General features: G+C 42.0%; 1 protein-coding gene across 1 annotated transcript in view; it reads left to right on the top strand.

Moving 5' to 3' along the window:
* The window catches only part of LOC140203214 (uncharacterized protein C16orf52 homolog B), a 133,479-nt gene that overhangs the window by 98,897 nt on the left and 20,270 nt on the right, over positions 1–14,312 (top strand). The window contains exon 2 of the mRNA XM_072269176.1: positions 609–821. Coding sequence (XP_072125277.1) covers positions 609–821 — 213 coding nt within the window. The remainder of the gene's footprint in view (positions 1–608; positions 822–14,312) is intronic.

Here is a 14,312-nt window from a genome sequence, read left to right as displayed (position 1 = left end):
TACAATCTACCTTCTCTTGGTTTTACACCTTATTGTTTGCCTGCTCTGCACTTTCTCTGTGACTGTAGCACTATATTTTAATTCTATTATTGATTTCCTTTATACTTGTGTTTTGAAATTGTAAGTACGGATGGCTTTCACTGTATCTCAGTACTTGTGATCATAATAAGATGCTTCCATTTGTCAGGTGACAAGCTATCAGTGTAGCAGTAACTTAGTTATTTATCTATCCCTTCATCTAGTTAGATAGTTAGATGGTGATACAGAAGGGTAACAGGCCCTTCTGGGCCACCCAATTACACTCATGTGACTGATTAACCTAGTAACCCCATACATCTTTGGGATGTGGGACGAAACCGGATCATCCAGAGAAAACTTGCACAGACACAGTGAGAACGTACAAATTGCTAATGGACAGCAGTGGAATTGAACCTGGGTTGTTCGTGCTGTAATAATGTTGTGCTAACTGCAACACTACCATGTTGTCTCTAACTTGGTTAGGGGCCTCCAGAGGATTTGTGTGGCTCTGTCTGTAGGTGCACAGTGTTGAGTGCTGCATGCTGTATAAAACTGAAGGATAATTTGCTTTGTCTGTTCTGCTTCTGCAGGTGCACTGACAGTTGGCCTTGTTCGCCAGTGTCAAACGATCCATGGCCGTGACCGAACATGTGTCCCTCCTCGTCTTCCACCCGAATGGGTCACAACACTCTTTTTCATCATCATGGGCATCATTTCATTAACGGTAACGTGTGGTTTGCTGGTGGCATCACACTGGAGAAGAGAAACCACCAAATATGCCCGTTGGATAGCCTTTGCTGGAAGTAAGTTAATTTCATAGAATTTCAGCCCAGAATGTTGTGAAAACCCTTTAACCTACTCTAAGCGTAATCTAACCATTTCCTCCCACATAATCTTCCGTTCTTCTATCATCCATGCCTACCTAAGAGTCTCTTAAATGTCCCTAATGTATCTGCTTCTGCCACTGCCTTGGCAGTGCATTCCATGCACCCAGCGCTGTGTGGTTTTACAAAAAACCTACCTCTGATATTCCTCCATACTTTCCTCCAATCACCTTAAATTCACAAAAAATCCCACACAACAAAGACATCCAATATGCAAAAAAAAAGAATAAATTGTGCAAACAATTTTTAAAAAGTATACATATAATACACAGGATGTGACCTGCTAAGTCCCCGAAAGTTGGTCGACAGCCACAGGTGGCTGCAGGCCGCAGTTGCAGAGTCAGTTCAGTGCTGGAGCAAGTAGAGCCTCATGGAGCAGTGAACTGAATATAGGTTTGTCTTTCGCCCTCGGCCTTGACGCCTTAATCTTTTTAATCTAGCTGGCTCTGAATGCTGACTTGCAGCTAAACTAAACTGATTATCATGTTATTTGGGAGCTATGAGGTGGCCCAGAATTACCTGACAAAACATTGATATACGCAAACAACAGGAATTCTGCAGATGCTGGAAATTCAAGCAACACACATAAAAGTTGCTGGTGAACGCAGCAGGCCAGGCAGCATCTCTAGGAAGAGGTAGGTGTAGGTGTCTGCTTTCTCTGGCGGACAGAGCGTAGGTGGGGTGATATACTGCATCCGGTGCTCCCGATGTGGCCTTTTATATATTGGCGAGACCCGACGCAGACTGGGAGACCGCTTTGCTGAACACCTACGCTCTGTCCGCCAGAGAAAGCAGGATCTCCCAGTGGCCACACACTTTAATTCCACATCCCATTCCCATTCTGACATGTCTATCCACGGCCTCCTCTACTGTAAAGGTGAAGCCACTTTCAGGTTGGAGGAACAACACCTTATATTCCGTCTGGGTAGCCTCCAACCTGATGGCATGAACATCGACTTCTCTAACTTCCACTAATGCCCCACCTCCCCCTCGTACCCCATCTGTTACTTATTTTTATACACACATTCTTTCTCTCACTCTCCTTTTTCTCCCTCTGTCCCTCTGAATATACCCCTTGCCCATCTTCTGGGTCCCCCCCCCCCGGTCTTTCTTCCCGGACCTCCTGTCCCATGATCCTCTCGTATCCCTTTTGCCTATCACCTGTCCAGCTCTTGGCTCCATCCCTCCCCCTCCTGTCTTCTCCTATCATTTTGGATCTCCCCCTCCCCCTCCAACTTTCAAATCCCTTACTCACTCTTCCTTCAGTTAGTCCTGACGAAGGGTCTCGGCCTGAAACGTTGACTGCACCTCTTCCTAGAGATGCTGCCTGGCCTGCTGCTTTCACCAGCAACTTTTATGTGTGTTGCTAAATCATTGATATAAGTGTCTTTCTATTATCTACAAGCAAATATTAATTTGTTGAGCTGCATGTTTAATGTTTTAACTACATTTTCTTTGTACAAATTATAATACAAGCCTGTATTTTAATCTTCAATTTGGGTTGTCATTTAGAAATTGCTGATCTTGGCCTGGCAAGACCATCTTTGACTAAATTATTGCTTTGGAGAGCTACAGTATAATTTTACAGTGCACAGCACGTCAGCTTGATTCTGCTGTGTTTTCTTAACACCACCACCAAGCCTGCACTGATGACCTTATTTCATCTTTCTTTCTTTCTTAATTTTTTATTGATTTAAAAAGAGCATAGATACAAACAAGAGGAAAATTATCTCAAATATATATATCAATAACAATACAAACAGAAAGTGAATAAACATCAAAATCATACATAGTATTAAGCTAATAAGTAGTATATAATAAAAAAGAAGACAGCTAATTCTCCTCTTATCGATTCATAGAGAGAGAAAAAAACTTTAGATGTTTAAAATGAGAAAGAAAAAAAACCCACTACACTATATGAAAAAAGGAGGGGGAAAGAAAGGGACTGGGCAGTCCATTCTGAGGATACGACCAAAAAAAACGGAAAGACTTTCTGATCAAATCTAAATCTTCGAAAAAAATAATTGGAAGAGTAATAAATCAAATCAAATGAAAATATTGAATAAAAGGTCGCCAGATTTGCTCAAATTTAAAGGATGTATCAAATGTCCGACTTCTTATTTTTTCTAAACTTAAACAGGACATAATGGAGGAGAGCCAATAAAATTCAGTAGGTGGATTAGAATCCTTCCACTTAAATAAAATGGCTCTCCTAACCAGTAAAGTTGAAAAGGCTATCATACGTTGAGCAGAAACAAGAATATTTCCTGCTTCCGATGGGATCATCCCAAAGATTGCTGTAAGTAAATTAGGTTGTAGGTCCAGATCCAGACTTTTGATAGCGTTTTAAAAACATCTCTCCAAAAATTATCTAGCTTTATGCAAGACCAGAACGTATGAGTTCAAGTGGCCACCTCAATATTACATCTGTCACAAATAGGATTGATGTTGGGAAAAATATGTGCTAGTTTATCTTTTGACATATGGGCCCAATGCACTACCTTGAACTGTATCAAGGAATGAAGGGCACAAATAGATGAGTTATTAACCAAATGAAAAATTTTACTCCATTGATTATCTGAAAATGACTCTTGAAATTCCAATCTCAAGCACGTTTAATTTTATCGTTAGATATCATTCGTAAATTCAATAACCGTTCATAAATTATAGCTGTCAACCCTTTTTGAAGTGGTTTAAGCTGAAGAAGAGCATCTGTCATATTAGGTGGATAAGCAGAAGGGTAATTTGGCAGCAAAACATGTAAAACATTCCTAATTTGTAAATATCTAAAAAAAAGTGTACATTAGGTAAATCATATTTATCCACTAACTGAGAAAAGACATTAAACAATGCCCTAAAAACAAATCTGAAAAAGTTGTTATTCCCTTGGTTTTTCAAATTAAAAAGGCCTTATCCATCTAAGGATTAGAATCCAATTTAACATCACTGGCATATATGGCGACATTTGTTGTTTGATGGTAGCGGTACATTGTAATATGTAATAAGAAACACTATAAATTACAATAGGAAATATACATGTACTGTGAATTCCAGTTCATTAGGACAGTTCATTCTGGCCCAATTAAATGGCTGTCCCAATTAACCAAATTTTCATGGAAATTTTTAAAAAGGTGTTAAAAAAAAGATAAATTACAGATTAACTGAGTAACAAATTTTGTACTTAAATGAAATACAGAACAAACTAGAACACTGCCAATGCTACTACAGTACTATAAAACTGTATTAGTTCCTAATGGTTTTTGACTGAGGAATCTACCCAGTGTATGTACACAGCTGTGTTCTTTTGATTGACTGCAAATGAACAGAATCAGTGTAGACTCATGCAGATAATGGACTGCCTTTATACAATTTTATCCTTCAAATCTTTTTCATTGTAGCATTCAAACTGATTGTCTATACTTTCAAATTCTCTGTAGTTCCTAACTTGCTGAAGCAATGAGATCATTTTATTTTCAATCCTGGCCATTTCTTGCAACTCCAACCTGACTGCTTGAAACTGCAGTGAGCAAAACAATTCTGGATTGTCTTGCTGCTTATTTCTCACCACTATCAGGGACAAAAATCTGTTTTTTTAAAAAAATAGATGCACATTAAAGTTCAAGTTTAATTATCATTCAACCATACATAAATACAGCCAAATGCCAGGGCCAAAGTAGGAAACACAGTATCAACAGTCATACATAGCCCAAGGCACATATAGCACATATAAGGTATCAATAAAATAGAGACTCACAAAAAATATAGTCCAAGACCCTGAGTCCATGAACGTTGCAGCAGTCTGCATCAAACACAATATAGCTTGTCTTTTGCCAAGTGAATGCGCTGACTCCAGTTTAGATGCCATGCCACCCCACCCCCACCCCAATGGAGCACAGCGACTCCAACGCCTCTCACCTGGGCAGCTATAAACAGGCAATGCCACGACCTGAGGCCTTGTCCTCCCTTCAACCGAGGCTATGCAGCTCCTCCGCCGTCCGCCAATAAATGGAACTTGCAGCATTCCACATTAACTATATCTGACAGGGTCTTGTGATCACAAGAAAAGCAACTAAGACATCATTCGCTGTTAGACTGCACACTGCCTTTGCACACTGACTCCTCCAACATCTCTCTGATGCAGGCAGCTGCATGGTCTGCACCAAGTCCAGCTCCTTAAGTTTCTCTACCAACGAGCAACTTGCTGATAGGGTACTCCTGTAGTACTTTAATTTCTTAATGTCCAGCAGAATCTTGAGATAATAGAAAATACATATAAAAAAGACAATAACACTTTTAGTTCCATAGAAGCCACTGCAACCGAGCATCTTACCGAAAACATCCAACTGCACTATTTAAAAACAGTTTGCTCTAAGCATGTATGGTGTAGTGTCTAATGGGCACACAAGTACATGCAACTGATGCTAGTTAGAAACTGTCCGGCAACATGCTGGAGAGGTAGTAATGGGAGGCAATGAAATGGCAGACAAACTGAATAAGTATTTGCATCAGTCTTCACTTTGGAAGACACTAGCAATATGGTGAAAGTTCTAAGTGCCAGGGATCAGAAAAGTTACCATAACCAGAGAGAAGGTTCTTGGGAAACCGAAAGCTCTGAAGGTAGATAAGTCATCTGAGCCAGATGGTGTACACCCCAGAGTTCTGAAAGAGGTAGCTGAAGAGATCGTGGCAGCATTAATAATTCTTTGTCGAGAATCACGAGATTCTGGAATGAAAGATTGGAAAATTGCAGATGTCACTCCACTCTTCAAGAAGGGAGAGAGACAGAAGAAAGGAAATCATAGATCAGTTAGTCTGACTTCAGAGGTTAGAAAGATGTTGGTGTTGATAATTAAAGATGAGGTCTCAGGTACTTGGGGGCACATGATAAACTAGGCATGGTTTCCTCGGGAAAATTTTGCCTGACAAATCTGTTAGAAATCTTTAAAGAAATAGCAAGCAAGATGGACAAAGGAGAATTGGTTGATGTTGTGTACTTGGATTTTCAGAAGGCCTTTGACAAAATGCCAAACGTGAGGCTGCTTAACAAGCAACAAACCCATGGCATTGCAGAAAAGATTCTAGCATGGATAAAGCAGTGGCTAGTTGGCAGGAGGCAAAGAGTGGGAATAAAGGGAACCTTTTCCGGCTAGCTGCCGGTGACTAGTGGTGTTCCACAGGGGTCTGTGTTGGGACTGATGCTTCTAACATTATATATCAATGATTTAGATGATGGAATTGATGGCTTTGTTGTAAAGTTTGCAGATAGGTGGAGGGGCAGGTAGTTTTGAGAAAGTAGAGAGGCTACAGAAGGACTTGGATGAGGAGAATGGGCAAAGAAATGGCAGATGGAATACAGTTTCGGGAAGTGTATGGTCATGCACTTTGGTAGAAGAAATGAAAGGTTTGACTATTTTCTATACGAAGAGAAAGTACAAAAAAACTGAGGTGCAAAGGGACTTGGGAGTCCTTGTGCAGGATTCCTTAAAGGTTAATTTGCAGGTTGAGTCCGTGGTATGGAAGGCAAATTCAATGTTAGCATTCATTTCAAGAGGACTAGAATATAAAAGCAAGGATGGAATATTGAAACTTTATAAAGCACTGGTGAGGCCTCACTTGGAGTATTGTGAGCAGATTTGGGCTCCTTAGAAAGGATGTGCTGAAACTGGAGAGAGTTCAAAGGAGATTCATGAAAATGATTCCAGCATTGAATGGCTTGTCATATGAAGAACGTTTGATTGCTCTGGGCCTGTATTCACTGGAATTTAGAAGAATGAAGGGTGATCTCATTGAAACCTATTGAATGGTGAAAGCCATTGATAGAGTGGATGGGAAGAGGATATGTCCTGTGGTGGGAGAGTCTCAGACCAGAGGGCACAGCCTGAGAATAGAAGGGATTCCTTTTCGAATAGAAATAAGGAATGGGCTGAATAGCCTACTACTGCTATATCTTATGGTCTAATTTATTTAGCCAGAGAGTGGTAAATCTGGAATTTTTTTTTGCCACAGGCAGCTGTGGAGGCCAAGTCTGTATGTATATTTAAGGCAGAGGTTGATAGATTGTTGATTGGTCAGGGCATGAAGTAATACGGGGAGAAAGCAGGAGATTGGGGCTGAGAGGAAAGTTGGATCAGCCATGATGAAATGGTGGAGCAGACTCAATGGACCAAAATGGCCAGATTCGGCTTCTATATTATCTAACATCCTCCTGTCTCAATTGAGTGATATAGTGTCCCAAATAAGTAGCTGCCCTGATTAACCTGTGGCCCAATTATCCAGAATCTGCTGAATATAAAAATTAAATTAACTAGTGAAAAAAGAGAGGGGGAAATAGGTAGTATACATGGGTTCATTGTCCATCCAGAAACCTGATAGTGGAGGGGAAGAAGCTGTTTCTGAAGCGCTGTGTATCTGTTTTCATGCTTCTGTACCACCTCCTTGACGTTAGCACTGAGAAGGCATGTCTTGGGTGATGGGAGTCCTTAATAACAGATGCTGCATTTTTGAGGCATCGCCTTTTGAAGATGTTTTAGATGTGGGGAGGTTAGTGCCCATGATGGAGCTGGCTGAGCTTACAACCCTCAACAACTTTTTCTGATCCTGTACAATGACCCCTCCGTACCAGATTATGATGCAACCAGTCAGAATGCTCTCCATGGTACATCTGTAAAAATTTGCTAGTCTTTGATGACATACCAAATCTCCTCAAACTGCTAATGAGATGTAGCCACTGTAGTGCCGCCTTAGTAATTCCCATCAATATGTTGGTGATATGCACAATATGATGGGCAGATATGCATCTGACAGTATTTACTTTTTGAATTTAATTTAGACATATCAGTGTTGCAAAACTGATTAGTTGTTCATCCCTGACGAGTTACTTGCTTTGTTAAAATTTTATTAACTTTGTCTTGATCCACTTGCCATATTTTAAAAAAAGCCGAGCAGTTAGAACAATTATCTTGAGCCCCTGTTCTCTGCAAGGCCGCTGGAGAAGTCGAAGGTCCGATGCCTGCAAATCCGAATATGCTGGAGGCCTAAGATGGCCTGGCCTTGGTTTGGAAGACTGCATATGTGTGGGTGGGAGGGAGGAACGGGGCTTTGCTGTTGACTTGTCGCATCTTATGGCTTTTTAGAACAACTTGTTGAGCCCACTAGGGGATTTGCTGTGCTGGATTGGGTGTTGTGCAATGATCTGGAGGTGATAAGAGAGCTTAAGGTTAAGGAACCCTTGGGGAACAGTGATCACAATATGATCGAGTTCACTTTGAAATTTGAAAAGGAGAAACTAAATTCCAATGTGTCAGTATTTCAGTGCAATAAAGGAAACTACAATGGCATGAGAGGGTAACTGGCCAAGGTAGACTGGAAGGGGACATGAGCAGAAGGAGAGCAGAGCAGCAATGGCTGGAGATTCTGCGAAAAATGAGGGAAGTGCAAGACAGATATATTCCAAATAAGAAATTTTCGAATGGAAGAAGGACACTACCATGGCTGATAAGTGAAGTCAAAGCCAAAGTAAAAGCAAAAGAGAGGGCATACAAGGAAGCCAAAGCCCATGGGAAGATAGAGGATTGGGAAGCTTTTTAAAACTTGCAGAAGGAAACTAAGAAGGTCATTAGGAAGGAAAAGATGAATTATGAAAGGAAGCTGGCGACTAATATCAAAAAAGATACTATAAGCTTTTTTAAGTATATAAAGGGTAAAAGAGAGTTGAGGGTAGATATAGGACCAATGGAAAATGACGCTGGAGATATTGTAATGAGAGACGCAGAGATGTCAGAGGAACTGAATGCGTATTTTGCATCAGTCTTCGTAGTGGAAGACACCTGCAGTATACCGAATAGTCAAGCGTGTCAGGGAAGTGAAGTTTGTGCAGTAAAAATTACGACTGAGAAGGTGCTCAGGAAGCTTAATGGTCTGAGGGTGGATAAATCTCCTGGACCTGATGGAATGCACCCTCGGGTTCTGAAGGAAGTAGCTGGAGGGATTGCAGAGGAATTAACAATGATCTTTCAAGAATCGATAGATTCTGGAATTACTCCGCCACTTAAGAAGGTGGGAGGCAGCAGAAAGGAAACTATAGACCTGTTAGCCTGACATCAGTGGTTGGGAAGTTGTTGGAATCAATTGTTAGGGATGAGATTACAGAATACCTGGAGGCACATGACAAGATAGGTCAAAGCCAGCATGGTTTCCTGAAAGGAAAAACCTGCCTGACTAACCTACTGCAATTTTTTGAGGAAATTACAGTCAAGGTAGACAAAGGAGATGCAGTAAATGTGGTGTACTTGGATTTTCAGAAGGCCGTTGACAAGGTGCTGCACATGAGGCTGCTTAGCACGATAAGAGCCCATGGAATTACAGGGGAGTTACTAGCATGGGTGGAGCATTGGCTGGTCAGTAGAAAACAGAGAGTGGGAATAAAGGGATCCTATTCTGGCTGGCTGCTGGTGACCAGTGGAGTTCCACGGGTTGGTGTTGGGACCACTGCTTTTTACGATGTATGTCAATAGTTTGGACTATGGGGATTAATGGATTTTTGGCTAAATTTGCCGATGATACAGAGATAGGTGGAGGAGCAAGTAGTGTTGAGAAAACAGAGAGCCTGCAGAGAGACTTGGATAGTTTAATGGAATGGATAAAGAAGTGGTAAATGAAATACAACTTTGGAAAGAGTATGGTTAAGCACTTTGGTGGAAGAAAGAAACGGGCAGACTATTATTTACATGGGGAGAGAATGCAAAATGCAGAGATGCAAAGGGACTTGGGAGTCCTTGTGCAGGATACCCTAAAGGTTAACCTTCATGTTGAGTCAGTGGTGAAGAAGGCAAATGCAATGTTGGCATTCATTTCTAGAGGTATAGAATATAAGAGCAGGGATATGATGTTGAGGCTCTATAAGGCACTCGTGAGACCACACTTGGAGTATTGTGTGCAGTTTTGGGCTCCTTATTTTAGAAAGGATATACTGACATTGGAGAGGGTTCAGAGAAGATTTACGAGAATGATTCCAGGAATGAAAGGGTTACCGTATGAGTAACATCTGGCAGCTCTCGGGCTGTATTCCCTGGAGTTCAGGAGAACGAGGGGGGATCTCATAGAAACATTCCGAATGTTAAAAGGTCTGAACAGATTAGATACGGCAAAGTTTTTATTTCCCATGGTAGGGGAGTCTAGGATAAGAGGGCACAACTTCAGGATTGAAGGACATCCATTTAGAACAGAGATGCGGCAAATTTCTTTAGTCAGAGGGTGGTAAATCTGTGGAATTTGTTGCCATGAGCGGCTGTGAAGGCCAAGTCATTGGGTGTATTTAAGGCAGAGATAGATTGGTTCTTGATTAGCCAGGGCATCAAAGGGTATGGGGAGAAAGCAGGGGAGTGGAGATGACTGGAAGAATTGGATCAGCCCATGATTGAATGACGGAGCAGACTAGATGGGCTGAATGGCCTACTTCTCCTATATCTTATGGTCTTATGCTTATGTTCTGTGTTGTTCTGCTAAACATTGTGGGCCTGCTATGCTGGTGCTGGAGTGTGTGGCAACACGTCCTCGAGTGTGTCGGTTGTTCCACGGCTGTCTATAATAAAGTTTGGACGTTCTCCCCATGATCATGTAGGTTTCTTCTGGGTGCTCCAATTTCCTCCCGCATCCCAAAGCCGTACCAGTTGGTAGGTTAATTGGTCATTGTAAATTGTCCCATGCTTAGGCTTGGATTAAATCAGGAGGTTGCTGGGCCGCACGGCTCAAAGGGCCTATTCCACATTGTATCTCAATAAATAAATAAATTGACACAAAAGTTGCATTTCACCGCATTTCAATGTGCATGTGATAAATAAATCTGAATTTTGAGTCTTGTTTATTTGATTTCCACTGTCTTCTGCCATGCTCTATTACAAACTCTTTTCCCAGAGCTTCATTACTTGGAGAAGTATTTTCAGATTATCTGAAATGATGAATCCTTAATCATGCTCACATTATTACTATTTAATACTACTCTGCATTTAATTTTTAAAGAGATGGCAAGATAGCCTTTGTATTTATGAGGTCTTGTCATCACTCATTCCAAATGCTGTTCTCCACAACACGTCAAATAACCTTTCCCAGCACCGTCCTTCAGGTACAGTCCAGGCACTGCATTCGGAACCACTCCTGCTGACCAAGCTCAGGCTGCCTCAGCCAGCGGCAGCTGGAAAACAAGAGGCAGAACAAAAGGTCAATGTCCCTCCTTTGCACTCACTTCCTCAGTTTGTCCCTGTATCCTCACTTCCTCTCTTGTTATTACATCCCGTGCTTAGTTACTTCAACATTTCAGCAGAGGTTTGGCTGCAAGAAGTGAAGGCAGGCCCGTGAACCTCCAAGGCTAGGAATTATCAGCCTGCTGGAATTTGGACAATGGACGTTGTTTAATAGTTCTGCAAACTTAAGTTTAAGCTGTGAGTTTTGTAAGAGGGGTAATGAAATCCCACGCCTAACCCTCACAACTTCATCAAACTTGAGCAGTTGAAACTCCGTTTCAGGTCTTACAGCATTGGTGGTTAATACGGACAGAATGTCAAAGTGGGTGAGAGGCAGATGGAAGATATTTCCATAATATCAGAGGGAATTATGGGGTCTGATGTCATTGCTGATTCATAGAAAACTATGGCGACAGCACGATAGTGGAGCAGTTAGCATAATGCCACTGTCTGTACGTTCTCCTCATGACCGTGTGGGTTTCCACCTAGTGCTCCAGTTTCCTGCCACATTCTAAAGACGCACAGGTTGGGGTTAGTGAGTTTTGGTAAGTTATGTTGGCGTTGAAGGCTTGGTGACACTTGCCAGCTGTGCCCAACAGAATCCTCACTCATTTGATGCAAATGGCTCATTTCACTCTGTTTCAATGTAATTGTGATAAATAAAACTAATCTTTAACATTTTTAGCTAAGGGTAGAAAAAGGGTAGTCGGTGTTCTCTGAGTGCAGACCACTGCGAGCTACCTCTGGATAATCTATACCCAGCTTGAGAGCAAGCGTTTGTGGTTATCATTACACTGCAGGATAATTCAGTTCCTCGTTGAATCTCCTGTTATGCATTTATATTTCACACCAAGTGATCCATGTTTATCCATGTAAACAAATCCTCCTGTGAGAATTCATCCCATTCACTTGGTGGCTGAATATTAGATATTGAAGGTTGAGTCAATTGGAGCCCTCGCTGACTTGAATAATGTTCAGTTGTGATTGTGTTACGTTTCCAACACTGATGCCAGTTTTCGGTCTGTTTAACTATAATCTCTCCAAATTCTGTGGCCTTTTCTCACTTGGTTCCTCATGAGGCATTCTAAAGGTCCTTATTAATTCCGCACTGTTCGGTAGCCCATACCCTTAACATCCTCTGTATTCATGCTTGTCCTAGGTTCCTTTGGGAATGAGACGGTTCAGAGTAAATTTATTATTTAAGTACATTGTATGTCACCAGATACAATCCTGACATTTGGTTTCATGTGGGCATTCACAGTTGATAAAAAGGAACAACAAAAAAAAAGCAAAATAATAATAATTCAATAAGCAATTAATATTGGGAACACGAGATATAGAGTCCTTGAAAGTGAGTCCATAGGTTATGGGAACAGTTCAGAGTTGAGGTGAGTGAAGTTATCACCTCTGGTACAGGATCCTAATGTTTGACTGATCATAACTGTTCCTGAATCTGGTTTAGACGCAGCATCTCCAAGTTTGCGGATGACACGAAGCTGGGCGGCAGTGTTAGCTGTGAGGAGGATGCTAAGAGAATGCAGGGTGACTTGGATAGGTTAGGTGACTGGGCAAATTCATGGCAGATGCAAGTTAATGTGGATAAATGTGAGGTCGACTGCACCTCTTCCTAGAGATGCTGCCTGGCCTGCTGCGTTCACCAGCAACTTTTAAATGTGAGGTTATCCACTTTGGTGGCAAGAACAGGAAAACAGATTATTATCTGAATGGTGGCCGATTAGGAAAAGGGGAGGTGCAACGAGACCTGGGTGTCATTGTACACCAGTCATTGGAAGTGGGCATGCAGGTACAGCAGGCAGTGAAAAAGGCGAATGGTATGTTGGCATTCATAGCAAGAGGATTCGGATACAGGAGCAGCGAGGTTCTACTGCAGTTGTACAAGGCCTTGATGAGACCACACCTGGAGTATTGCGTGCAGTTTTTGTCCCCCAATCTGAGGAAAGACATTCTTGCCATAGAGGGAGTACAAAGAAGGTTCACCAGATTGATTCCTGGGATGGCAGGACTTTTGTAAAAAGAAAGACTGGATCGACTAGGCTTATACTCGCTGGAATTTAGAAGATTGAAGGGGGATCTTATTGAAACGTATAAAATTCTAAAGGAATTGGACAGGCTAGATGCAGGAAGATTGTTCCCGATGTTAGGGAAGTCCAGAATGAGGGATCACAGTTTAAGGATAAAGGGGAAGCCTCTTAGGACCGAGATGAGGAAAAACTTCTTCACACAGAGAGTGGTGAATCTGTGGAATTCTCTGCCACCGGAAACAGTTCATTGGCTATATTTAAGAGGGAGTTAGATATGGCCCTTGTGGCTAAAGGGATCAGGGGGTATGGAGAGAAGGCTGGTACAGGGTTCTGAGTTGGATGATCAGCCATGATCATACTGAATGGCGGTGCAGGCTCGAAGGGCCGAATGGCCTACTCCTGCACCTATTTTCTATGTTTCTATGTTGGCGTGGTTCCTAAGGCTCCCTTCCTGATTGAAAAGAGGAATATGGGTGAGAAAGATGTACTTTTCCTTGTGAGATTGAAGGTGGGATGGGAGAGTGAACTACAACCAGGCAGTATCTGGGGCAACAAGGTAGCATTCTTGTTAGCACATTGCTTTAACAGCACCATTGATCACTGACTGGGTTTCAGTTCCTGTCACTGCCTGGTAGATTTTCTTCATAACCACGTGTGTTCCCTCGGGCAACTCCAGTTTCCTCTCACATTCCAAAGACATAGCGGTTAGTATTAATAAGTAGCCGGCACATTGTGTTGGTGCTGTAGGTGTGGTGACATTTGCAGGCTGCCCAGTACAATCCTCACTTACTTGATTTGATGCAAACAACACATTTCACCACGTGTTGTGATGTATTTGTGATGAGGTACCATGGTAGTGTGGTAGTTGGTGTGACGCTATTACAGCTCAGAGCACTGGACTTCGGAGTACAGTTCCAGCACTGTCTGTAAGGTGTTTGTACATTCTCCCTGTGACTGCTGGGTGTTCTATTTTCCTCCCACAGTCCAAAGACGTACTGGGTTAATTGGTCATTGTAGATTGTCCTGTGATTAGGCTAGGGTTAAATAGTTGGGTTGCTGGGCAGTGTGGCTTGTTCCAACCTGTGGTCCACAGACTCCTCAGTTAATGGTAAGGGTCCATGGCCAAAAGG

This window comes from Mobula birostris, chromosome 9 (genome assembly GCF_030028105.1).
Source record: "Mobula birostris isolate sMobBir1 chromosome 9, sMobBir1.hap1, whole genome shotgun sequence".
Classification (NCBI taxonomy): domain Eukaryota; kingdom Metazoa; phylum Chordata; class Chondrichthyes; order Myliobatiformes; family Myliobatidae; genus Mobula; species Mobula birostris.
Note: the sequence above shows the minus strand (reverse complement) of the source record. Positions and strands in the feature narration are given on the sequence as shown.